The following is a 27,397-nucleotide window of genomic DNA, read 5'->3' as shown; positions in this document are numbered from 1 at the left end:
TATCTTTTCATGGGACAACACTATAGACATGAAACTTGGATATAACTTAGAGTAGTCAGTGTACAACTTGTATAGCAGTGTAGATTTACTGTCTTCTGAAAATAACTCAACACACAGCCATTAATGTCTAAATAGCTGGCAACATAAGTGAGTACACCCCACAGTGAACATGTCCAAATTGTGCCCAAATGTGTCGTTGTCCCTCCCTGGTGTCATGTGTCAAGGTCCCAGGTGTAAATGGGGAGCAGGGCTGTTAAATTTGGTGTTTTGGGTACAATTCTCTCATACTGGCCACTGGATATTCAACATGGCACCTCATGGCAAAGTACTCTCTGAGGATGTGAGAAATAGAATTGTTGCTCTCCACAAAGATGGCCTGGGCTATAAGAAGATTGCTAACACCCTGAAACTGAGCTACAGCATGGTGGCCAAGGTCATACAGCGGTTTTCCAGGACAGGTTCCACTCGGAACAGGCTTCGCCAGGGTCGACCAAAGAAGTTGAGTCCACGTGTTCGGCGTCATATCCAGAGGTTGGCTTTAAAAAATAGACACATGAGTGCTGCCAGCATTGCTGCAGAGGTTGAAGACGTGGGAGGTCAGCCTGTCAGTGCTCAGACCATACGCCGCACACTGCATCAACTCGGTCTGCATGGTCGTCATCCCAGAAGGAAGCTGACGCACAAGAAAGCCCGCAAACAGTTTGCTGAAGACAAGCAGTCCAAGAACATGGATTACTGGAATGCCCTGTGGTCTGACGAGACCAAGATAAACTTGTTTGGCTCAGATGGTGTCCAGCATGTGTGGCGACGCCCTGGTGAGAAGTACCAAGACAACTGTATCTTGCCTACAGTCAAGCATGGTGGTGGTAGCATCATGGTCTTGGGCTGCATGAGTGTTGCTGGCACTGGGGAGCTGCAGTTCATTGAGGGAAACATGAATTCCAACATGTACTGTGACATTCTGAAACAGAGCATGATCCCCTCCCTTCGAAAACTGGGCCTCATGGCAGTTTTCCAACAGGATAACGACCCCAAACACAACCTCCAAGATGACAACTGCCTTGCTGAGGAAGCTGAAGGTAAAGGTGATGGACTAAACCCAATTGAGCACCTGTGGCGCATCCTCAAGTGGAAGGTGGAGGAGTTCAAGGTGTCTAACATCCACCAGCTCTGTGATGTCATCATGGAGGAGTGGAAGAGGATTCCAGTAGCAACCTGTGCAGCTCTGGTGAATTCCATGCCCAGGAGGGTTAAGGCAGTGCTGGATAATAATGGTGGTCACACAAAATATTGACACTTTGGGCACAATTTGGACATGTTCACTGTGGGGTGTACTCACTTATGTTGCCAGCCATTTAGACATTAATGGCTGTGTGTTGAGTTATTTTCAGAAGACAGTAAATCTACACTGCTATACAAGTTGTACACTGACTACTCTAAGTTATATCCAAGTTTTATTTCTTTAGTGTTGTCCCATGAAAAGATATAATAAAATATTTGCAGAAATGTGAGGGGTGTACTCACTTTTGTGATACACTGTATATCTTTTATTTTTACTCTACCAATTTTTATTTACTCTATTTACTGTACTTACACTGTACTGGAGCTGCTGTAACACTTGAATTTCTCCCATGGGGATCAATAAAGGAATCTTATCTTATAGCAATATAAAAATCTGCCCCAATCTAAGCAAATAGGAATTTTAACATATAATTTTGGAAAGGGTGGTGCAACTATCGATTACGCCAGCCTAGCTATGCTATTAGTCAGCCAGGCATTTACACAGACATGACCGGGCTATGTAGGAAAAGTGGGATGGTAATGAAGGCCTGCGATGGATTGGTGCCCTGTCCAGGGTATTCCTGCCAAGCACCCAGTGTTTCCCACAGAAAGCGGTGCTACTGCGACCCTGACCAGATAAAACAGTTGATAAAAATAAAAAGGAAAAAATAAATAACTGAAAAAAATAAATGTCTATGGCTTTACTTGGGACTCCAACACATTAAATGAAGGAAAAGAAGGATTTAACACTGTTTTTAAAAATAAAAAAAGAATAAACAGCTCTGTGACATTACTTTTTAAATACTGTAATAGGGAAATGTCAGTTTTACTAGTCTGACAAGTATTGCAAGTCAGCAGGTGTCAGTGCCTCTGTAACAAGTAACCAACTAAGTACTTAAATGTTTTACCAGTATTAATTTCCCTACTTTTTATTTCACAAAGCATTAGTAATTTTTAATGTTAAATTAAAGCATGTGTCACTGTTTGTTTTACTGGCGATGTTTTCCCTCATATAGCCAGCCCTGAGCTCACAGCTAGCCTACTGGTACAGTGAAGAACAAAGCAGTGTTGTTTATCAGTTCCTGTGCTCTGACTAAACACTACCAATGTTAGCTAGCTAGCCAGATAGCTAATCTATGTGAAGGCAGTTTTTGAAATGAAACCTATTTATTTACACAAACGACATTAAAATAAAGTACAATTCACAAGCCATATTATTTTACCATCATTAAAAATTTAGCTGCGAACATGAAGCTAGTTGGACATCATTCAAGTTATGAGCTTGCACTAATTCCGTTAGCATTAGCTGTTAATAGCATACTATTTTACTAATTAGTATGCTAAAGTAGTACGCCAGCACATGTTTACGCATACGGTAATGTACTATGTAGAAGTCTAGTATGCTGTTCGGACGAGTGCAGGTCTCACAGCTATCCGAGTCGCTGAGAAAAACAAGCCTAGCACAAAACCCCTAGAATAATCAGGAAACAAAAATAAGCCGCTCTGTTGAATGTACCAGATTAAAGTTAACGAATGTAGGAATTGTTCTATAAAACTGTCTCTTACCGCAGCGACGTCCTTAGCCGAGAAACTGAGAAATTCAGTACAGAGAGCAGACGAAGCTTCCCGTTCAGTTTCAGCCGTCGCCATGTTTCACTTCACTAGCTAGCATAAGCGACGGAAACGGAAATCAGCCGTTTAGAACACAAAAAAACTTTTTTTATTTTTTTTTATTAAGTGTAAGTAACAATCGAACATAGTCATTCAGTAAAAAGACACAAGTTCAATATTTATCATTCATCAGAGAAAGAGAAAATAAACAAAAAAGAGAAAAACAAGAAACAAAAAATCATACCATTTGGGACTCAGGTAAAATTGAAAAGCTTTAACAATGACAGACATCCCAAGTTGCAAAAACTCATTTTAGGGAGGTACCCACGGACATCGACCCCGACCCCCTTAAGTCCCCCCCAAAAAAAGCTAAAAAACCTCTCGCACACACCAAAGGATATGGGTGATAACATAACTTTTAGGAGCTGCTAACTGAAAAGTTATTAACTGGAAAGTTATTAACTAGATTCTACTAAGCTAACTGTTCGCGTCACAAACACATTAATGTGTACTACATAGTGCACTAGATAGTGTGAAAGATAATAGATTTATGTTCCCTACATAGTGCACTAGATTGTATATTAGAAAATAATTTATGTTCCTTACTTAGTGCACTAGATAGTGTACTAGATAATAGACTTATGTTTCTTACATAATGCTTTAGGTAGCGTATTAGTTAACGGATTTAGGTTCCCTACATAGTGCACTAAATTGTATATCAGATAACGGATTTATGTTCCCTACATAGTGCACTAGATAGTATTTTAGATATGAATTTATGTTCCCTACGTAGTGCACTAGATAGTGAATTAGACAACTGGTTTATGTTCCCTACACAGTGCACTAGATTGTATATCAGATCACAGATTTATGTTCCCTACATAGTGCACTAAATTGCATATCAGATAACGGATTTATGTTCCCTACATAGTGCACTAGATAGTATTTTAGATATGAATTTATGTTCCCTACGTAGTGCACTAGATAGTGAAGTAGACAATTGATTTATGTTCCCTACACAGTGCACTAGATTGTATATCAGATCACGGATTTATGTTCCCTACATAGTGCACTAGATAGTGTATTAGATAACGCATTCATGTTCACTACATAGTGCACTAGAAAGTATAACTAGATGATGATTTGTGTTCCTTACATAGTGCACTAGATAGTGTATTACATAATTAATTATGTTCCCTACATAGTGCACTAAATTGTATCAGATAATGGATTTACATTCCCTACATAGTGCACTAGACAGTATATTAGACAATTGATTTATGTTCCCTACACAGTGCGCTAGATTGTATATCAGATAACGGATTTAATACGCGATCGAGTAAAAATGTCTGTATCGCCTGCGTGCGTGTGTGTGTGTGTGTGTGCGCGCTCTTGGCCGCTCATTCTAGATTCTGGGAGATTTTATCTGACTTGCGGGCATCAGGGAGCCACTATGTATATGCGGGAGACTCCCGGAACTTCCACCAGTGTAATTTACCAATTACCAGTAATTTACCGGAAATTTACCAGTGTAACTATATAGTTACACAAGTCCGTTCTAACAAAGGTCAGATATGTAGGTGTTTTTCTGGCAAATTTCATTTTATGTATATAAAATTGGCTAAAATTATAATCAGGTTAATTACAAAGCGCTCTTCGAGGTTAAATAAAGGGTCATTGAAAATAAATAAAACATATTGGCCTTTCAGAGGAATTTCCATACCACATCTTTTTTTTAAGTCTAGGAAGAGATTAACCCAGTAAGAATAGAAAAATACAAAATCAAAAAATAAGTGTTCAATGGACTCTGTAGCCCCTTTACAGAAAACACATGCATCACTCACAGACATCCGAAGTCTCCCGGAAGCTCCCGCATATACATAGCGGCTCCCTGATGCCCGCAAGTCAGATAAAATCTCCCGGAATCTAGAATGAGCGGCCAAGAGCGCACACACACACACACACACGCAGGCGACACAGACTTTTTTTTTTCCCGATCGCGTATTAACTCCGTTATCTGATATACAATCTAGAGCACTGTGTAGGAAACATAAATCAATTGTCTAATATACTGTGTAGTGCACTATGTAGGGAACATAAATCCGTTATCTGATATACAATTTAGTGCACTATGTAGGGAACATAATTAATTATGTAATACACTATCTAGTGCACTATGTAAGGAACACAAATCATCATCTAGTTATACTTTCTAGTGCACTATGTAGTGAACATGAATGCGTTATCTAATACACTATCTAGTGCACTATGTAGGGAACATAAATCTGTGATCTGATATACAATCTAGTGCACTGTGTAGGGAACATAAACCAATTGTCTAATTCACTATCTAGTGCACTACGTAGGGAACATAAATTCATATCTAAAATACTATCTAATTCACTATGTAGGGAACATAAATCCGTTATCTGATATACAATTTAGTGCACTATGTAGGGACCCTAAATCCGTTAACTGATACGCTACCTAAAGCATTGTGTAAGAAACATAAGTCTATTATTTAGTACACTGTCTAGTGCACTAAGTAAGGAACATAAATTATTTTCTAATATACAATCTAGTGCACTATTTAGGGAATATAAATCTATTATCTTTCACACTATCTAGTGCACTATGTAGTACACATTAATGTGTTTGTGACGCAAACAGTTAGCTTAGTAGAATGTAGTTAATAACTTTCCAGTTAATAACTTTCCAGTTAATAACTTTTCAGTTAGCAGCTCCTAAAAGTTCTTTTATCACCCATATCCTTTGGTGTGTGCGAGAGGTTTTTTAAGCTTTTTTTTTGGGGGGGGGGCTTGGGGGGTCCGGGTCCGGGGGTACCTCCCTGAAATGAGTTTTTGCAACTTGGGATGTCTGCACTCACATCATAAAATGTATAAATGGGTAAATTAAAGCTTAAATAATTAACATCTTAATTCATCTGTCAGTTTGCCATCACAAATAACTTTAACATGGAGAGAGACCAGCTTTACCATTAATCATAAAATTAAGTAAAGCTTCACCCTAACAATTTAATTCAGTCTTCATCAGATAGCATTTTATTTTAGGTGCAGCAGATCCAGAATAAAGATTGGCATCGGGGCTAATGTGCAATGAATAAAGAAGTACAGTTAAACAATTGGGGAGATACAATAAGTGCAATCACAATTCACAATTTAAAAATTACATTACTGAATGGCATTTCCCTTAATGACACAATGGAGTTGCTCTGAACTGAGGTAATGGTAGTCATGGTGACGAGATCGCTACACCAGGTTGCGTGTGACACAAGCACATAAGTGCAAGCCCTCCCGGAAGCCATTCAGATTGTATTGCAGTGCCTGCAGTTCGAAAAAAAGAGCTTTAACATGAGAGTCTATCAGAGCCCAAAAGGGGGCGATACTGTACGGAACACAACTCGACGCTGATTGGACTACGATATTCAGAGGCAAGACTGTGCAGAACAGTCACAACTCGTTTAACACTGGTTATATGTGATATGTGGGATATGTTCCCTTTCGCCCTTTGGTGGTGCGTCACCCGATCACATTAAGGAACAAGCCGCCCCTGCTGCCACCCATTATTAAAGAAGATTTAAACAGAACTAATAGTCCAGCCTTTTTTCCAAGCTGTTTTTAGCATCTTATTCAACTCAAATTATTTGTGTTTAATGTTATCTAGTACAACCCCAAATCAGAAAAAGATGGGACAGTATGGAAAATGCAAATAAAATAAAATGCAGTGTTCCTTACAATTACTTTCACTTTTATTTGATTGCAGACAGTGTGAAATCAAGATATTTCAAGTTTTTTCTGCTCAACTTCATTTTATTTGTTAATATACCTCCATTCCTGCATTTCAGGCCTGCAACACATTCCAAAAAAAGTTGAGACAGGGGCAATTTAGGGCTAGTAATGAGGTGAAAAAACTGAATAATGATGTGATTCCAAACAGGTGATGTCAACAGGTGATTTTAATTACAAAGTGTTAAATGTTTTACTGTCCCAACTTTTTGTGGAATGTGTTGCAGGCCTGTTATGCAGGAATGTACAGTATGTATATTAACAAATGAAATGTAGTTGGCCATACAAAACAAGAAATATATTGGGTTTATACTATCTGCATTGAAAGAACATCAAAGGAAGTGTAAGAAACACTGTTTTTTATTTGCATTTTTCATACTGTCTCAAGTTTTCCAGATTTTGGGTTGTACCATACATAAGTCAACAAGAGACATTTACATTCAGTGATACACAGCAAAGATATTTACAGTATGCATTTGTTTTATTGAACCACATATAATTAAAAAAAAAACTGTAATGATAAAGGTTAATTGTATAATAATTTACGTTTTAATACACATTTATCGAGTGGCTTTTTGTGTTTTCCATATAAGATGATATCACATTGTATGTGATCTGAAATTAGACACATTTTATTGTTTCCTAAGATGATTCAAATGTGTCTTATTAGAGTCTGGTGGTCTCTTGTCCTTGTCCAACTTTAAAAACCAGTGTGAGGTCATTCCAGGGTACCCAAGCGCTTCTGCTCAAGATGTATGCAGGACATCACTAGCTGCAAATAAAAGCATATGCCTGTTATTGAATTGATCTGCGTGCATATACACCGACCACCCATAACATTAAAACCACCTCCTTGTTTCTACACTTACTGTCCATTTTATCAGCTCCACTTACCATATAGAAGCATTTTGTAGTTCTACAATTACTGACTGTAGTCCATCTGTTTCTCTGCGTGCTTTGTTACCCCCATTTTATGCTGTTGTTCAATAGTCAGGACTCTCCCACGACCACCACAGAGCAGGTATTATTTGGGTGGTGGATCATTCTCAGCCTTGCAGTGACACTGACATGGTGGTGGTGTGTTAGTGTGTGTTGTGCTGGTATGAGTGGATAAGACACATAAGACATGGATATTTTAAACACCTCACTGTCACTACTGGACTGAGAATAGTCCACCAACCAAAAATATCCAGCCAACAGCGCCCCGTAGGCTGCGTCCTGTGACCACTGATGAAGGTCTAGAAGATGACCAACTCAAACAGCAGCAATGATCCACTCATACCAGCACAACACACACTAACACACAACCACCATGTCATTGTCACTGCAGTGCTGAGAATGATCCACCACCCAAATAATACCATTGAGAAACAGATGGACTACAGTCAGTAATTGTAGAACTACAAAGTGTTTCTATATGGTAAGTGGAGCTAATAAAATGGACAGTAAGTGTAGAAACAAGGAGGCGGTTTTAATGTTATGGCTGATCAGTGTATGTGATTATTAAAAAGAAACTAAGTGGCATTTTAAACTATATTCTCTCTTGAATTTTATCTATTTCACAAACCACATGTGTCTAGGATAAACAACATGAGAAACTCACATGATGTAGGCTTTGACTGAATCAGTTGAAGTAGTAATTCCTGTAGCTTCCTCACATCCCCTTGTAATTCATGCAGATCCTTAGTCTGCTGTTGTTGCTCCTTTTCAAGTCTGGTCAGACTGCTAAGATATTCTCCTTTCTCAGAAGATACGCTATTGCTTCTGTAAAGGATTTTTCTGGGGTTGTTAATCATGTTTAGGAAATTACCCAGTATGCTGTTATTGCTCACAAATTTTTATTTGCAAAAACTGTATTTTATTTTAAAGGTAAGACAATCAAATTACTTTTTGTACTTGTTTGTGATGTGACTAAGACAGAAGGACAATTAGTGGAAGTCCTGAGCAATACCATGAGTGTGACCTTGCAAGGACTTGGACATTATTCTCAAATGCTTAAACACCTTTATGTATCATGTACCAGAGGTCAACATGTTAACACTATGAACAAAGTGCATTATTGGACTGATGGGTTCAAGACTTATGGTTCAAATTAGGACAAAGCATTATTGTATTTGCACATCATCATGCAACCACATCAAGCATCAAGTTCAAGTATAAAAGTGTATCATATACTTTATTTAAATCTACAAACTAAGTACATCCAGTGTTTTGCAAACTCACCTATAAGATCTGTTAAAACCATCTGTTTGGGCTGTGATAAGCAGGTCTGTCTCTTTTTGAATGGTCAAGTATTCATCCAAGGTTTCCTGCAGAATTACAATTGACGTAATTAGACATTCACATCAAGTTCGTAATGAGTAAGAAACATTTACCTAACTTAGTGGTCATTTTATAAACTACATCTACTCATCACTTCTTGAAAGTATTTTGTTGCTATAAGTAGTCCATAATTCAAAACCCTGCACATGTCAGTCACCATCTTTACATCGATCATTAAAAATAAGACCACTGTAGGACCACTACTGACCAGATATTACTCTATATGACCAAAGGTACAGTGGGGTCAAAAAGTATTTAGTCAGCCACTGATTGTGCAGGTTCTCCTACTTAGAAAGATGAGAGAGGTCTGTAATTTTCATCATAGGTACACTTCAACTATGAGAGACAAAATGAGAAAAAAAATCCAGGAAATCACATTGTAGGATTTTTAAAGAATTTATTTGTAAATTATGGTGGAAAATAAGTATTTGGTCAATAACAAAAGTTCAACTCAATACTTTGTAACATAACCTTTGTTGGCAATGACAGAGGTCAAACGTTTCCTGTAAGTCTTCACCAGGTTTGCACACACTGTAGCTGGTATTTTGGCCCATTCCTCCATGCAGATCTCCTCTAGAGCAGTGATGTTTTGGGGCTGTCGCTGGGCAACACGGACTCCACAAATTTTCTATGGGGTTGAGGTCTGGAGACTGGCTAGGCCACTCCAGGACCTTGAAATGCTTTTTATGGAGCCACTCCTTCGTTGCCCGAGCGGTGTGTTTGGGATGTCATGCTGGAAGACCCAGCCACGTTCCATCTTCAATGCTCTCACTGATGGAAGGAGGTTTTGGCTTAAAATCTCACAATACATGGCCCCGTTCATTCTTCCCTTAACACGGATCAGTCGTCCTGTCCCCTTTGCAGAAAAACAGCCCCAAAGCATGATGTTTCCACCCCCATGCTTCACAGTAGGTATGGTGTGCAACTCAGCATTCTTCTTCCTCCAAACACGACGAGTTGAGTTTTTACCAAAAAGTTCCATTTTGGTTTCATCTGACCACATGATATTCTCCCAATCCTCTTCTGGATCATCCATATGCTCTCTGGCAAACTTCAGACGGGCCTGGACATGTATTGGCTTAAGCAGGGGGACACGCCTGGCACTGCAGGATTTGAGTCCCTCTCGGCGTAGTGTGTTACTGATGGTCCCTTTGTTACTTTGGTCCCAGCTCTCTGCAGGTCATTCATCAGGTCCCTCCGTGTAGTTCTGGGATTTTTGCTCACCGTTCTCATGACTATTTTGACCCCACGGGATCAAGGGAGATTATCAATGGTCTTGTATGTCTTCCATTTTCTTACAATTGCTCCCACAGTTGATTTATTCACACCAACCTGCTTACCTATTGTAGATTCACTCTTCCCAGCCTGGTGCAGGTCTACAATTTTCTTCCTGGTGTCCTTCGACAGCTCTTTGGTCTTGGCCATGGTTGAGTTTGGAGTCTGACTGTTTGAGGCTGTGGACAGGTGTCTTTTATACAGATAACGAGGTCAAACAGGTGCCATTAATACAGGTAACAAGTGGAGGACAGAAGAGCTTCTTAAAGAAGAAGTTACAGGTCTGTGAGAGCCAGAAATCTTGCTTGTTTGTTATTGACCAAATACTTATTTTCCACCATAATTTACAAATACATTCTTAAAAAATCCTACAATGTGATTTCCTGGATTTTTTTTTCTCATTTTGTCTCTCATAGTTGAAGTGTACCTATGATGAAAATTACAGACCTCTCTCATCTTTCTAAGTAGGAGAACTTGCACAATCAGTGGCTGACTAAATACTTTTTGGCCCCACTGTATGTGGATACCTGACCAAGAGCTTATTGGTTAGACTTCCTATTACAAAACCCTTGGTGATAATATCGAAGCTTTTGGCCAGTATTTCATAGAAATAAACAAACAAATAAATACATACAATTATAGCAGTATGTAATATGGTTAAATGACTTATAGCTTTAATTGTTGTAAATAAGTTGTCAGAATTGCCCTTAATGTACAACCCCAAATCAGAAAAAGTTGGGACAGTATGGAAAATGCAAATAAAATAAAAATGCAGTGTTCCTTGCATTTACTTTGACTTTTATGTGATTGCAGACAGTTCGAATCCAAGATATTTCATGTTTTGTCTGCTCAATTAAATTTCATTTGTTAATAAACCTCCATTCCTGCATTTCAGGCCTGCAACACATTCCAAAAAAAGTTGGGACGGGGGCTAATTTAGGGCTAGTAATGAGGTGAAAAAACTAAATAATGATGTGATTCCAAACAGGTGATTGTAATCATGGTTTGATAAACAAAGATAAACAGAGGATCTCCAGTTTGTCAACAAATGTGTGAGAAAATTATTGCAATGTTTAAAAAAAATTTACCTCAAAGAAAGATTGGAAGGGACTTGCATATTTCGCCCTTTACAGTGCATGATATCATTAAACAATTCAAGGAATTCTCTGGGCTCTGAGGCATCTAGGATGGACCATCACACAGTGGAAACATGTAATGTGGTCAGATGAATCAGCATTCCAGGTCTTTTTTGTAAAAAATGGACACCGTGTGCTTTGGACCAAAGACGAAGGTCATTTAAACTTCTGTGATGGCAGCATTAATGCAGAAAAGTACATTGAGATCTTAGAGCAACATATGCTGCCTTCAAGACGTCATCTTTTCCAGGGATGTTAGGTTTTTCAGAACATAAAAAACGTAAATTCAATATAGGAAGTTTTACGGCATTTTCCCACGTGGCTCTTTGTTCAAAATGGCGCCTACCATGATCTCTTGGTAGGGTCCCTTCGAGGGGGGAGGCGGAGCCCTGGGCTTTTTAGCACATTTCATTGGTTCCACCAGCAGTAAAGGAGGAGGAGCCTAGCTTAGTTTAAAAAAAACCCGCGCTCAGACGCAGGGCAGTCTAGTCTGGTCTTTTGGCTGGCGATGAGATGGATTGCAGGAGAAAAGGAGCGCCGATCGGCTTAGCGCTGACATATATTCACAGATCATTTCTTACACTTAATAAAGTGTTTTTGAAGAGTACTTTCTGGATTCTCCGACTGCTTCTTCAGGGCCTCTCGACAAAAAGATTCGTCGTAACAATGTTCATGTATTTTTCAACAAGACAATGCAAAACCACATGCTGCACACATTACAAAGGCATGGCTGCAAAAGAAGAGGGTACGGGTACAGGACTGGCCTGCCTGCAGTCCTGACCTGTCCCCAATAAAGAATGCGTGGAGAATTTTTAAAAACAAAAAATGCGACGATGACGACCCCGTACTGTTGCACATCTTAAGACGTGTTTGCAGGAAGAATGAGACAAAATAAAAGCTGAAACACTAAATCACTTGGTATCCTTGGTGTGGTGAAAAGGAATGGCAACATTACAAAGTGGTAAATGCTTTACTGTCCCAACCTTTTTTGGAATGTGTTGCAGGCCTGAAATGCAGGAATGGATGTTTATTAATAAATGAAATAAAGTTGAGCAGACAGAACATGAAATATATCAGGTTCATCCTGTCTGCAATCAAATAAAAGTCAGAGTAAATGTAAGAAACTCTGTGTTTTTTTAATATTTGCATTTTCCATCCTGTCCCAACTTACACTTGTCCTTCATTTTTCACTTGTCTTTCTTCTTTTTCTTATTATTATTCCCACACAACTAACAACTACATTAAATGAACAAATACTGTTAGAACATTCTGTCTCTTATCATTTTATGATACCTTGATCTCTGCGGTAAGTTTCTTCATCTCTTTATGCTGATGTGGGTCTGTAATGATATCATCATAATAAACCTCTTCAAGTGGAGCACAGCATCTATGGATGTACATTTTGTCATAGAAATGTCGCAGACGAGGCATGGACTCCTCTACCTGCAAGATGATCGATGCTTGTTGCATCACTGCATTGGCAAGCGCGTTGTCATATACTCTACAAAAACAAAGCACACACACACACACACACTATATGAAGAGTCCAAATAAAGTGCCGATTATTTAACAACAATCAGGTGACATTGTGGATTTTTACCTTTGGAAGGTGTCTGAGAGAAGAGCAATCATCAGGTTCACACATAAGACAGCAGACAGGGCCAAAAAAGTACCACAAAGCAGGTGAGCCATGATGGAGTCTACAGTCACCATGGCATCAAATTCATAATCGTCCACTAGGGTTATCCTGTACAAACTATATAGCATCTGGGGCACTGTCTGCATACTGGGCACATCTGCTAGACCTAGAGCAGAAATAATTCATTAGATTCAATCACTGGTAACCAAGCTTGCATAGTTTTAAGTGACATGCTTATAAAACAGTTGGTCAGGAAAGTGATTCCCTCTATTTATTTTATTTATTTATTAGTATTTTAACATCCTGTTTTACACACTTTAGTTACATTAATGACAGGACAGGTAGTTACTCGTTACACAAGATTCATCAGTTCAGAGGTTTAATGTCAAACACAGTCATGGACAATTATGTATCTCCAATTCACCTCACTTGCATGTCTTTAGACTGTGGGAGGAAACCCACACAGACATGGGGAGAACATGCAGACTTCACAGGACCCAAACCGCTCCACCTGTAAATCAAACCCAGGACCTTCTTGCTGTGTGGTGACAGTGCTACCTACTGAGCCACCGTGCCACCCTTGATTCCCTCTAAAGAAATGTTAATGTAACTGAATGATAAAAATGACACAGACTAGCTCTTTTGACTGAATGGGCACAGATTCCCACAGACATACTTGAGAGTCTTGTAAGAAGCCTTCTCTAAAGAGTTGCAGCTGTTATAGCTGAAAACATCACACAGAAATCACTCTATTTCAATATCATTTGATTTAAAAATGGGATGTCCAACAAGCTCATGGTCAGTTGTCCAAATATTTTTTTTTCTATTTTATTTATGCATCTTCTCCCAATTTAGCGTAGGCAATTTGTCTTCCACTGCTGGGGGATCCCTGATTGCAGTCGAAGTGGGTATATTGCTGCTCACGCCTCCTCTGACCCGCGCACAGCCCTTAGCGGAACCCTTTTTCACCTATGCACTCTGCCCAGGTGCCTCTCTATCTGCTAATCAGGTCCTTACATAGAGTTTGAATACCCAACCCACATAGTCCAGGCACTGCCAATTATGCCTGCTAGATGGCACCCAGCCGACCGGTGGCAACGCCGAGTTTTGAACCGAGAAGTTCAGAATCTCTGCGCTGGTGTGCTAGCGGAATACAAAAGTAGTTGTTTTTTGATATTTGCCAATGGCTTATTTGGTTTGAAATAACTCCAGTGGCCTGCTCAAAGCTATAACCTTAATGTGGAAAGCCTTGCTTGAATGGTGAAGGCTAAACAGGGGGGTTTAATAAAATGTAATAAGATGTCCAACAAGCTTATGGTCAGGTGTTTATATACTTTTGGCCCCATAGTGTATATGGAGCTAGAAGGGGGACTCAAATTGAGGTATAACACCTTTAGATATAGTACATTTGGAAACCACTGACCTTCTAAATAAAAGCATTTCAAAATAAAATACCATTTAAATTAATCAAATTCTGATGCTTTTACCTCCAAATATGATCCAGAAAGCACAGGCGTACGGCACATAGATCTCTGCATATAAGAAAAGAAAGCGCAGCACATCACCCACTATCTTGCCCAGCATGACAATGAAGGGACCCATAACCCTAAAGATTGATAAAAAAAGATGGTTTTATCATGGACTCCGTTGTGGATGTTTTATGAGGAAAAATGGCATTATCAGGGCAAAACAGACACCATTTCTATACATAAATTACACCAATAAAAGTCACCATATGGTAAACAGCCTTCTATACCTAGGTTTCCATGGTTACTCTGACATAAAGCTGATGTTACCTTGGTTACTTGGGCACTAAAAGAAAACACCTGTAGTGTGAGGTGAAACCTGAGAGAAATAGGGTGTTGGTTCAGACATTCACCAGGTGTTCTTCATCTGAAAGACCAACGGTCCCAAACAGGTGGTACATATCAGACTAAAGGTTTCTGTCTGCAGCCGGAGGAATTATGGGCCTATCAGAGTTCAGTGATGGTTAAACCGCCGGGTCTGTTCTCTACTTACCAATAGTGACCCAGTTAATTCAGGGATTCGGGATTTTACTGCAGAAGCAGTTTCAAAATTTAAACATACATTTTAACAAAAGACACATACACACACACAGTTTGTGCTTAGAGAGCCTTCTGGGTAGTTCTGTGTACACAGGTGCATGCAAATAAAATATAAAGGTTATTTAAATTAGGCTAAACAGACCTTTTTGTTTCATTTACCAACTCTCATGTTGATCATGTTTATTTAATTTAATAACCTACACTTAATCTTTACAAAGACGATTTTTAAAACAAATGTAATATTAAGGGCGGCACGGTGGCTCGGTGGGTAGCACTGTCGCCCTACAGCAAAAAGGTCCTGGGTTAGATTCCCAGGTGGAGCTCCGGTTTCCTCCCAAGGACGTGCAGTCAGGCCAACTGGAGCTACTAAAATTAGGTGTAAATGTGTGTGTGTGTTTGCCTTGTGAAAGACTGGCGACCTGTCTAGGTGTTTTGTACCTTTTGCCCAGTGAATTGTACCAACGGGTGTTAAAATAGACAATGAATTAATGAATGATTTAATTTTAATATTGCATTTTTTATTTACTGTTTTGTGCAATTACCCCTGTTGCATGGTATTCATGTGCCTCATTCATGCTGCCCAATATGGTCCGCATACTAGCCCACGCCTCTACGATTCATTTGGCGTACTAGCCCACACCCCTAGGACTCACTTGGCTCTTCCTTTCATCAGCCAGCAGCAAAATTACACAGAGCTGAAACGCACATGGTGGAACAAGCTATACTCAAGTATTTATCCACCAGTTCCTCCACCAGACGACACTCAAGGCGTCCTTTAGTTATGACCAGTTGTGTGTAGGTGGTTTGATTTAGTGGTTTTGAACAGTTTGTACCAGTTTTGAATTGTTTTTACCAGTTAAAGAGGGTCTAAATAAATAACGAGTAAAATCATTTTGTATTTTTTATGATTATTTGTTATATATCACTTTGGCATTTGAAAAAAACTCTTAAACTACAGTTGAAATAAAAAATTAACATACACTCTGTCATTGCAGTTTTGGAATTCCAATGCAATGCTGCACTTTTTGAAAATTGAAAGACATAGTGATAGCCTGTACCTAAATGCCCTCACGTGCTTCATCAACCTAAGCCAGAGGAAGATCACAGCTACAGCGAATATACGGAGGCTATACTTTCGAAGTGTAGAAGAGACCAGGTATACGTCAGACAAGTGCAAGCCCAAAACCGCTATCAGCGATATGTAGACAAGCCAATCAAATATGTTCCTGCAACAGAGAGATCAATGAAAATGAATTAGAGAAAATTATTTCGTCAACATAATAATAATATATATATTTTATAGGAAGAAATATTCTACCAGGGGTCTTGTAAATAACTCCCCTTCAAATTGGAGATGAACTTGATCTGTTCTTCTAAGTAATGACGCTCCTTTAAGATCAAACACAAGAAAACAGATTTAAAAATGATTTTAAATCAATTCACAATTGTGAAAAAATTACTAAAACCATTTTAAATACTGTCCAATCTAACAGTAACAAGAGTGGCCTCTTGCCCTGTAATGTGAGTGGGGTGAAAGTGTTACCTCAGGCCACATGGGGTGAGTACAAGCCAGATCCTCTCTGAGTCTTTTTTCACACCACTGCTGCCAGTCTCTCAGCTTTTTTCTAGAGCACAGAATATCCATTACCTCCCTGTACACCTCTAACACAGTCAGTCCCATCGCTACCATGACCACCAACACACGCCACCAATCCTGTGCAAAGAGGTTACACAATCAGCTCAATAATTATTACCACTCATGGTAAAATTTGCTATAAATTTACAAAAATTTTCTCACATAGAACATAAAAGTCAGACCTTTACTTAAATGAAATGTATTGCTAGAAAACATAATTAAATATGTAACAAAACAACCTCATGGCCGGTTTAACCCATCTAAGTTTAGCATTATTTCAGGAGTGGTCAAATTGTCGTGTAAAATCTCCTGTTACTTCATGGAGTCCATAATGCCATATTCTGGATAAAAAATAACTCAAGCTTACTGTGTGTGTGTGTGTGTGTGTGTGTGTGTGTGTGTGTGTGTTTGTGTGTAAGTGTTTATATATCTGAATGCAAAGCAAAAATGCAAGCAGAATAAAACAGGCTGTATAGTAATACACTTTATGGCCATAAGTATTTGGATACCTGACCATGAGCTGATTGGATATTCTTTACCAAAACCATGGGCATTCATAAGGAGTTAGCCCCCTCTGATAAGGCTTTCATCAGGAGTGGAAATTTGTGCTTATTTAATTAAAAAAAGCATTAGCATGCAGAGGACATTTAATAGGAACAGTGGTAGCCTAGAGTGTAGAGCTTTGGGCTATCAATTGAAAGATTGAGAGTATGAATCCCAGCTCTACCATGCAGGCACTGTTGGGCCCTTGAGCAAGGCCCGTAACCTCTTAGCTACCGGGGGAGCTGTACAAAGGCTGACCCTGTGCTCTGACCCCAGTTCTTCAAACAAGCTGGGATATGCAAAGAATGAATTTTGTTGTACTGTACACGTGTATATGACAAATAAAGGTGTTGAATTTCATTCAATTCATCATGCTGGGTTGAGGTCAGGGCTCTGTGTAGGCCACTGGAGTTATTCCATGCCAAACTCTTTAGGTTTTTTATGAACCGTCCTTTCTACACTGAGGCACAGTCATGCCTTCTCCAGACTGTTTCCAGTTGGAAGTATGTATATATTTATTTTGATATTATTATATTTTATATTATTTTGTTTTACACCTGCAGATAAAGCACCTAGACTTTATAAATAGGTTGGGTGACCACATACTTTTAGCTATAATGTGTACATGATACTGGGCCCTGTGTTTATCCAAGTGAATCATGTGTTTGTTAAATCAGGAAGATGAAGAGCTCTGTATCCCACCTGAGGAAAAATGTAACGCTTGCCGTCTTCTGGTGACACAGACACAGATATGGCCACTGTAGTCCAGGAAACGATGAAGAAGAAATTAAGCAGTAAGAGAATCCATGCACCGAATCTATGGAGAGACAATTTTGGTGTCTAGGTTAATCAACATTATTAGTTAGTGATGCAAATTCCCCCATCCATTTCTCATTAAGTTAAATTTTTGCTTTATCCTGGTCAAAGTCATGATGGGTCTGTCTGGTGCCACCCTAAAACAATGGGCACAAATTAGGAATATAACCTATATATGACACAAATCAATCACAGGGCAACACATTCACTTACTTACATACCCACACACAGGTCCAATTTAGAGAAGCTAATCCACTTTCTTATTTATTTATTAGGATTTTAACGTCATGTTTTAACTTACACACTTTGGTTACATTCATGACAGGACAGGTAGTTTCTGGTTACTATACAATAGTAAAATTTTTGTATCTCCACTTCACCTCACTGGCATGTCTTTGGACTGTGGGAGAAAACCCACACAGACACGGGGAGAACATGCAAACTCCACACAGAAAGGATCCAGACTGTTGCACCTGGGAATCAAACCCAGGACCTTATTGCTGTGAGGCGACAGTGCTACCCACTGAGCCACCGTGTCACCCCAATCCACTTTCTGTATGCTTTTGGGATTTGGGAGAAAACTAACCCCGGGAGACCCATGCCGACATAAAAGGAACATGCAACACAGACAGTGACCAGAGATGATGATCAAACCCATGGTTTCAGAACCCCTGTTGTTTGCACACATTCTACCAGCTTTGCCACCATGGCACCAACCTGCTCTTTTTTAGCAGAAATAAAAAACACGTAACAGTTCATTTACCTGCCATACAAGTTCCATTTGACTGTGATGAGCTTCAGGACCACAGGGTGCATAATGAGATCCAGTTTCCCTTGATGGACTATAAACTCCAGCTTTTCAACAGTGAGACAGCACAAAATTAAAATACATCAAAGACATCAGAGATAATTCTGGTTATATAAAAGAACTGCAGCTGAACTCAAAAAATACATTACAAAGTTTCTTTTTATTTTTTTGAGACTGAACTATCGTGGCATGGTGGATAAAAGACAGGACTTGTGATCAGAGCGTTGCTGGTTTAAGGCCCACTAGTGCAAAGTTGCTGTTGGACCCCTGAGCAATGCCAGGTTGTCAGGTTGAGAAATAATTTTTGTCTGGATTTTCCTTCTTTATCTCACAGTCATTTCTAAGCTTCATTTCCAATTCCTGATTGTGAATCTGCTGAGCAGGATCACCACACATATGTCCAGTCTGCATCTGATCCCACACAGAGCTACTGAGTACAGAGTGTCACGCTAAGCTTCATGTAAACTCGACCCACCTGTCCCCATCACATCTGCACAGACACATATACTTGTCCCGGAGATTCCATATTGTTGCGTCAGCAGTAAGAGACCGCGTCCAACATTCCCTTTCTTAAACACTGCCAATTGGATTGTGTTTGTGTGGATAACTGGCTAGGTCAGTGGCTCTGCTGAGATTCGAACTCGTCAGAAAGGCTGTGAGGAAATTTGCTCTATAAATAATATGTAATTTAAGAACTACAAAAACACCCCAGATTTGACCCAAATTAAAAGGAATATGGATGACATTGTCCATAGTCGAGCAAGCTTTAAATGAAATTGGCACCATATTTCCTATGCTGCAACCTCTAAGTCAATGACAACTTGAGTGTAACTTGTAGCTTTAAATTCATCTGACCAGTAAAAATCCATCCATTCTGACAACATTTCTCATGGCACAAGGTGACATTTCATATATTCTATTTAACAATGGTAGGAGACCACTGTTCCATGTACTTTGAAATGCCACATATAAGTCACCAGCAGGCTAGCAGGCAGCTATAATCAGTAATGAGGAATTCCCCTAATAAACATATAAAAGAATTTTACCGGAGATGTAGGCTCACTGCATGCTTTCCCTACAAAACAAAAAACATTTACATTTAAATCATTTTACTTTCTCAGCAGTTTTCTTATTTATAGTGTACTTTACTGTTTGTTTCCACACTGAAGCAACCTTGTGATTTTGCCATGTATGTCGGTTCAGGTTCCAGCAAATGAAGGTAAAAAAACTGCTGCCGTGTCTTTCTGTCTTTCACATGAAACTGATTTAGTGCCAGATTGGCCTGTGGAGACCAGACAATATGTTACATTAAGAGAGTAGTACTGTATATTAGCCTATAAAGCTGGTCGATTGGCACTTACTACAGGGGTCATCTTGCCAATCATGGCAGTGATGCACAGCTGTCCATCAGAGTCTCGTACTCCAGCATCTGACCCCATCTCCAACAGGACGTGTGCAGCTTCGCTCCGATCTTCAATCACACATTCAGAGACATGCTGTTATACTGAAGGCATTCTATGCTAATAATGAAGGTAATATTACAGTATTCAGGTTACACTTTAAAAATTATCTGTTGTCTGTTGTCCTTAGAGAGCTCTTTTTCTTGGATCATATTTTGTTTTATAATCTTGCTCTTTAAAAGAGCTTGGGTGGTGTAGTGGTCATTTGAGCCACTGGTTAGGGTTGTAGTGGCAGAGACCCACGATGTTCAAGGAAACCCACTCGAAAACAGACTTAAAAATGGATTTAATCTAGGATCTCAGCAACACCAGGGGGCAATGCCTTTTTACTCCTTGTATGTATGTATGTATGATGGTACACTATAATCTATAGACATGCATGCATGTTTCAAAATTACATTAAAACATACACTGATCAGCATGAGTATTTATATACACCGATCAGCCATAACATTAAAACCACCTCCTTTGTTTCTACACTCACTGTCCATTTTATCAGCTCCACTTACCATATAGAAGCACTTTGTAGTTCTACAATTACTGACTGTAGTCCATCTGTTTCTCTGCATGCTTTGTTAGCCCGCTTTCATGCTGTTCTTCAATGGTCAGGACTCTCACAGGACCACTACAGAGTAGGTATTATTTGGGTGGTGGATGATTCTCAGCATTGCAGTGACACTGACATGGTGGTGGTGTGTTAGTGTGTGTTGTGCTGGTATGAGTGGATAAGACACAGCAGCACTGATGGAGTTTTTAAACACCTCACTGTCACTGCTGGACTAAGAATTGTCCACCAACCAAAAATATCCAGCTACCAGCGCTCCATGGGCGGCGTCCTGTGACCACTGATGAAGGTCTAGAAGATGACCAACTCAAACAGCAGCAATAGATGCGCGTCGTCAGTGAGTGAACATGGTATTTAAAAACTCCAGCAGCGCTGCTGTGCCTGATCCACTCATACCAGCACAACACACACTAACACACCACCACCATGTGATGGTCACTTCAGTGCTGAGAATGATCCACCACCCAAATAATACCTGCTCTGTGGTGGTCCTGGGAGAGTCCTGACCATTGAAGAACAGGGTGAAAGCAGGCTAAAAAAGTATGTAGAAAACCAGTTGGACTACAGTCAGTAATTGTAGAACTACAAAGTGCTTCTGTATGGTAAGTGGAGATGATAAAATGGACAGTGTGTGTAGAAACAAGGAGGTGGTTTTAATGTTATGGCTGATCGGTGTATTTTTGTACTCTGACCTTTACATCATTTTAAATGTACACACATCAATTACAATACAAGAATTTCCCTTTAACTACAATACCTAGGTTTACAGCCAGTTGTAGCGGAGTTCTGTTTTTATAATCTTGGGCTGTGATGTCTGCTCCATTCTGCAGCAGGATCTGAATGGCTCCAGTAGCATCGTTCTTAGCAGCAAAGTGTAAAGGTGTTTGCAGGTCATTATATGTGCATGCCTCAATATCAGCTAAAACAACACAGATACAGTGAGTATCACTGAGTTATCAGATCCTGGTTTGTATTCTCTGTGGAAAACATGTATAGATATGAGGTCATTTAGTCAACACAAACACACCTCCTCTTTCTAGCAGAAACCGAATCATATTATCATAGTCCAAGGCTACTGCCACATGCAGGGGTGTTACCCCAAATGCATCAGGCCTCAGGATATCTGCTCCTCTCTCCAGAAAGAATCGCATCACGTCTACATTCCAGGCTCGAGAGATCTACACATACACATACAATCACAGCTTAACACACATCACACTGATATACACTGATCAGCCATAACATTAAAACCACCTCCTTGTTTCTACACTCACTGTCCATTTTATCAGCTCCACTTACAATATAGAAGCACTTTGTAGTTCTACAATTACTGACTGTATTCCATCTGTTTCTCTACATACTTTTTTAGCCTGCTTTCATGCTGTTCTTAAATGTTCAGGACCCCCACAGGACCACCACAGAGCAGGTATTACTTGGGTGGTGGAACATTCTCAGCACTGCAGTGACACTGACATGGTGGTGGTGTGTTAGTGTGTGTTGTGCTGGTATGAGTGGATCAGACACAGCAGTGCTGCTGGAGATTTTAAATATCGTGTCTAATTACTGTCCACTCTATTAGACACTCCTACCTAGTTGGTCCACCTTGTAGATGTCAGAGACGATCGCTCATCTATTGCTGCTGTTTGAGTTGGTCATCTTCTAGACCTTCATCAGTGGTCACAGGACGCTGCCCACGGGTCGTTATTGGCTGGATAGTGAGGTGTTTAAAAACTCCATCATCATTGCTGTGTCTGATTCACTCATACCAGCACAACACACACTAACACACCACCACCATGTCAGTGTCACTGCAGTGCTGAGAATGATCCACCACCCAAATAATACCTGCTCTGTAGTGGTCCTGGGAGAGTCCTGGAGAACAGCATGAAAGCGGGCTAACAAAGCATGCAGAGAAACAGATGGACTACAGTCAGTAATTGTAGAACTACAAAGTGCTTCTATATGGTAAGTGGAGCTGATAAAATGGACAGTGAGTGTAGAAACAAAGGAGGTGGTTTTAATGTTATGGCTGATCGGTGTATATAAATACTCATGCTGATGTTTACAAATGGAGCCATCTATAGCTCCATCTGGATTAAGTCATTCATTCGCTTACATTAAACCACTGTTTACACTGTTCCTTAGTAAGTTATGTAGTTAGGGTCCTGTACCTTCTACATTTTTTATTTATCTCCATGTTGTGGATATTTATTATTTATTACTATAAGTTATTGTAAACTTATATTGTCTTTTCAGTAGAATGGTCCTGTTTCTCATTAGAAATGCTGTATTTATGAAGCCTTAGTGTTCAAATTACCTGATAAATGACTACGTTAGCTAGCTTAATTCTCAAAGAAAGTCAGTGTTTTTCTAGACAACAGGGTTTCTGTGTAGAAGGTGAAAGGACCTGGAGGAAATTCACACATACGCAAGATAAGGAAAACATGCGTACTAGACTGCTGTCCCACCCACGCGCTTCTCTGTGTGTGTGTGTGTGTTGCGACCCTTTTCAGTAACAACTGCAGTCGAACGTTTGCAATAACTTGTAATGAGTCTTTAACATCACTGTGCAGGAATTGCTTTAATTAGGCTACATTGTAGGGATTTCGAGCATGACCTGCCCCTTCAAGGTCTTGCCACAGCATCTACACGGGATGCAATTCAGACTTTGACTCAGGTACTCCAAAACCATGTTTTTAACCCTTTCCAGACTGGTAGACTTAAATAAAATTGTTTTGCATTCGTATTTGAATCTCTTTAAAATATGGCATCATGTGCTGCTTTTTGAGAGCTTCCAGCCTGCTTTACATTGCCACACAGGTTCTATTTATCAGAAGGCAAATCATTAAGACCACTGACAGGTGAAATGAATAACACTGATTATCTCTTCATCACGGCACCTGTTAGTGGGTGGGATATATGAGGCAGCAAGTGAACATTTTATCCTCAGAGTTGATGTGTTAGAAGCAGGAAAAATGTTCAAGCGTAAGGATTTTAGCGAGTTTGACAAGGACCAAATTGTGATGGCTAGATGACTGGGTCAGAACATCTCCGAAACTGCAGCTCTTGTGGAGTGTTCCTGGTCTGCAGTGGTTAGTATTTATCAAAAGTTGTCCAAGGAAGGAACAGTGGTAAACCGGTGACAGGGTCATGTGCGGCCAAGGCACTTGATGCAAGTGGGGAGCAAAGGCTTGCCCGATGAGCGACTGTAGCTCAAATTGCTGAAGAAGTTAATGCTGGTTCTGATAGAAAGGTGTCAGAATACACAGTGCATCGCAGTTGCAGGGCTGTTTTGGCAGCAAAAGGGGGACTAACACAATATTAGGAAGGTGGTCATAATGTTATGCCTAATCTGTGTATATATGCTCTAAATGTGATGACTTCAAAACATAGTAATTACGACAAGACCATGTTTACCACATTACATCAGATTTCTGTTGGAATTGGAAGATGCCAGTTGTTTTAGCTGTCAAGGTGTATTTTTTTAAAATTTTTGTTTGATATAGCACTCCAGCTGGTCAACAGTTCTGGGTCTCTGTTCTTGCACATTGCACTACTGTTCCATATCTCACCTCATGCAGTGCTGTCTGACCATATTTGTCGGCTGAATTTGGGTCAGCTCCATCTGTTATGATTCCATTAAGGTATTGCAGGTCGACCTGAAGAGAAACCAGATCAATCTGAGCAACGTTCACAAACATGACTTCTTGTCCCCCTGCTACGGAAAAAAAAAAACCTCCTTCTAGTGCAGTTAACTGAAAACGGCACATCGTGGGCTACAGACACAATATAACAAACATAATGTTGTCATTCCCAACCTCATCTGTGTCCTGGTTGCTGGCAGCCAGAGCTCTGAAATGATCCAGCAGGCACTTGTTCAGCTGCTGCTCTATGTTGGCACCATCTACAGTGTCCTCTTCCCAGGCAAGGCCCTTGTACTTGCTGCTTAAAGTTTCTCCTGCCAATAGAAAGACTATTCTGAGGCCGTACTTACAATAAACAAGGCCATAATCAGAGTGGGAGTGTCAGATATTCAAATATGCTGTCCCTTAATATACTGATGTAATGTAAATGATAAACACATTTCTTTCACTATTCCCTCACCAGATGTCACTGTGGAGCAGTGCATGAGAATCAATGCAAAGACTGAACCTGTGGTGATACTTCTTTCATATACAATCATGATTAGCTCACCTGTTACCAGTTCACCTGCTTATTGTAGAATATTTTAAGCCTGTGTTACTTGAATATTAAGGAGGAGGACTTTTAAGAGGCTTAGGAGTTCCTTAAGCAGATGAGAAAATAACAAAAGGACAAAGAGGTAGAAGAAATGCGCTCCAAACTCTGTATAACAGTAAGTACTCCTCCTCCTTTTTCTCTTTTGTTTGTTTGTTTGTTTATTAGGATTTTAACGTCCTGTTTTTACACTTTGGTTACATTCATGATGGAAACGGTAGTTACTCATTACACAAGGTCCATCAGTTTACAAGTTTAATGTCAAACACATTCATGGACAATCTTGTATCTCCAATTCACATCACTTGCATGTCTCTGGACTGTGGGTGGAAACCGGAGCACCGGAGGAAACCCACACAGACACGTGGAGAACATGCAAACTCCACACAGAAAGGACCTTCTTGCTGTGAGGTGACAGTGCTACCCACTGGGCCCCCGTGACATCCCTTTTTTTTCTCTTTTCCTTGCTCAGAGTTGCACTGGGATTGGTACTAATTTGCTTTTTAAATAAAACCTCCTAAAAACTCCTAGCTAACAAGTTTTTAAACTAAGGTACAAACTCTCTGAGAGGATTCTTAGAAGATATGTGAATGTGGCCCTAGCTTTTTAAGAGGGCAATTTCAAATGCTTAATTTTCCCATATTTAGTCATTTGAAATACATTTTTTAAACCAAGATTTAAGAATTCATGGATTTATAAAAACTTAGTTGGCGGCACGGTGGCTCAGTAGGTAGCCCTGTTGCCTCACAGCAAGAAAGACTGGGTTTGATTCCCAGGTGGAATGGTCGGGGCCTCTTTGTGTGGAGTTTGCATGTTCTCCCTGTGTCTGCGTGGGTTTCCTCCAGGAGCTCTGGTTTCCTTCCACAAGTCCAAATATATGCATTATGGTTAATTGAAGCTAGCAAAAATGAATGAATGTGAATGTGTGTGCCCTTTGGTGGACTAATGACCAGTCTGGGGTGTTTCCAACCTTTCGCCCAGTTAATCGGACCCACTGCAACGCCTAATAGGGTAAAGTCAGGGTAAAACGGACAATTTGTTATTTCATTCACTTTCCACAATTCATTAGATTAACTAGAAACACAAAAAGACCCACAACTAATAATACTAACACCACCAAGCTTGACAGTAGGTACAGTGTTGTTGGGTTTCAAATAATCTACCATTTTACACCTAAACATAATTTAATCATTGTGGCCAAATTACTCAGTCAAGCTAGATGTTGAACTAGCAGATTTTGTCATAATTTTACAAAGCCCAAAATAAACTTTCTTTACACTATGTGGAAATACTAGTCCTATGAAACACTCACTCATTTTCTAAACCGCTTATCCTATTAAGGTTCGCGAGGGTGCTGGAGCCTATCCCAGCTCTCAATTGGCACAAGGCACACAGAAACACCCTGGAAGGGGCGCCAGCCCATTGCAGGGCAAACATACACACAAACACACACAAATGTCTAAGGGCAATTTCTAGTATCTCAAATTAACCTTGGAGGAACCCGGAGCTCCTGGGAGAAACCCACGCAGACACGGGGAAAACATGCAAACTACACACAGAAAGGACCCAGACTGCTCCACCTGAGAATTTAACCCAGGACCTGCTTCCTGTGAGGTGAGAGTGCTACCAACTGAGCCACCGTGCCGCCCTCCCATGAAACAACAGTTGCATAAATTATTCCTCTATATGTGGTAACTTTGTAAATCAGAGCATGTAAGTACAATTAATGAGGATTGTGGTTGCTTTGATTACCTGAAGGTTTTTTCCTCAGGCATTTGCGGGCAACCTGTTTCCAGCGGCCCCGGGCATAAGATGCCCATTGGCTACCAGAGCGGAACACTGAGGCAGAGGAAGCAATGTGCTGTTGAGCTGACTGCTAACGCAAGAAAACACACAAAGTGCTTAAACTAAGGCTAGTAACAATGACATAAGCAATGTATTTTAAAAAGAATAGATATACAATACAGAGCCAATACATTTATTTGCAGGCTTACCTGGTTACACACTGCATCAGTAAGCTCCAGGCCTGGGTTATCATGGCCGCTGTGACTGACGCGACTCAATCTCTTCATTCTCTCTTCTGTTTTACTGATCTGTAGATCTACGTGATTTCCTGCTTCCAGAATTGTATGCCACTAGCTATATTATGTGAACAGTAATATTTAACTACAGAAAATGCAGATGTTTTGAACAAAAC

General features: G+C 39.9%; 2 protein-coding genes across 4 annotated transcripts in view; both read right to left on the bottom strand.

Moving 5' to 3' along the window:
- Positions 1 to 2,931, bottom strand: part of ubr2 (ubiquitin protein ligase E3 component n-recognin 2) — a 62,119-nt gene extending 59,188 nt beyond the window's left edge. For all 3 annotated transcript variants that reach the window (XM_062995920.1, XM_062995921.1, XM_062995922.1), the window contains exon 1: positions 2,848 to 2,931. In XM_062995920.1, coding sequence (XP_062851990.1) covers positions 2,848 to 2,931 — 84 coding nt within the window. The remainder of the gene's footprint in view (positions 1 to 2,847) is intronic.
- A 4,262-nt stretch (positions 2,932 to 7,193) lies between these two features.
- si:ch73-193i2.2 (uncharacterized) lies at positions 7,194 to 27,272 on the bottom strand. The gene is made up of 19 exons (XM_062996351.1): positions 27,195 to 27,272; positions 26,953 to 27,076; positions 24,783 to 24,922; positions 24,537 to 24,623; positions 21,992 to 22,142; positions 21,722 to 21,883; positions 20,301 to 20,410; positions 20,126 to 20,221; positions 19,986 to 20,014; positions 18,018 to 18,132; positions 16,680 to 16,850; positions 16,455 to 16,525; positions 16,195 to 16,362; positions 14,558 to 14,676; positions 13,032 to 13,230; positions 12,725 to 12,932; positions 8,922 to 9,007; positions 8,302 to 8,462; positions 7,194 to 7,470 (listed from the first exon to the last, which is right to left on the bottom strand). The coding sequence occupies exons 1-19, from the start codon at positions 27,270 to 27,272 to the stop codon at positions 7,445 to 7,447; spliced, it is 2,301 nt and encodes a 766-aa protein (XP_062852421.1). The 3' UTR covers positions 7,194 to 7,444.
- Positions 27,273 to 27,397: the final 125 nt, after the last annotated feature.

The sequence above is a fragment of the Trichomycterus rosablanca genome, chromosome 5, assembly GCF_030014385.1.
Source record: "Trichomycterus rosablanca isolate fTriRos1 chromosome 5, fTriRos1.hap1, whole genome shotgun sequence".
Lineage (NCBI taxonomy): Eukaryota > Metazoa > Chordata > Actinopteri > Siluriformes > Trichomycteridae > Trichomycterus > Trichomycterus rosablanca.
The sequence above is the reverse complement of the archived record's forward strand: the minus strand, read 5'-3'. Positions and strand labels throughout refer to the sequence as shown.

What these genes read in the sequence shown, in the direction of transcription:
- si:ch73-193i2.2 (XM_062996351.1), bottom strand. Translation starts at nt 27,272, where the DNA reads ATGAAGAGATTGAGTCGCGTCAGTCACAGCGGCCATGATAACCCAGGC. An exon ending in AGTTATTTACAAGACCCCTG is followed by an intron (nt 16,363 to 16,454) that starts GTAGAATATTTC and finishes TCTCTGTTGCAG; the next exon opens with GAACATATTTGATTGGCTTG. An exon ending in AAGCACGTGAGGGCATTTAG is followed by an intron (nt 14,677 to 16,194) that starts GTACAGGCTATC and finishes ATCAATCTTTAG; the next exon opens with GGTTATGGGTCCCTTCATTG.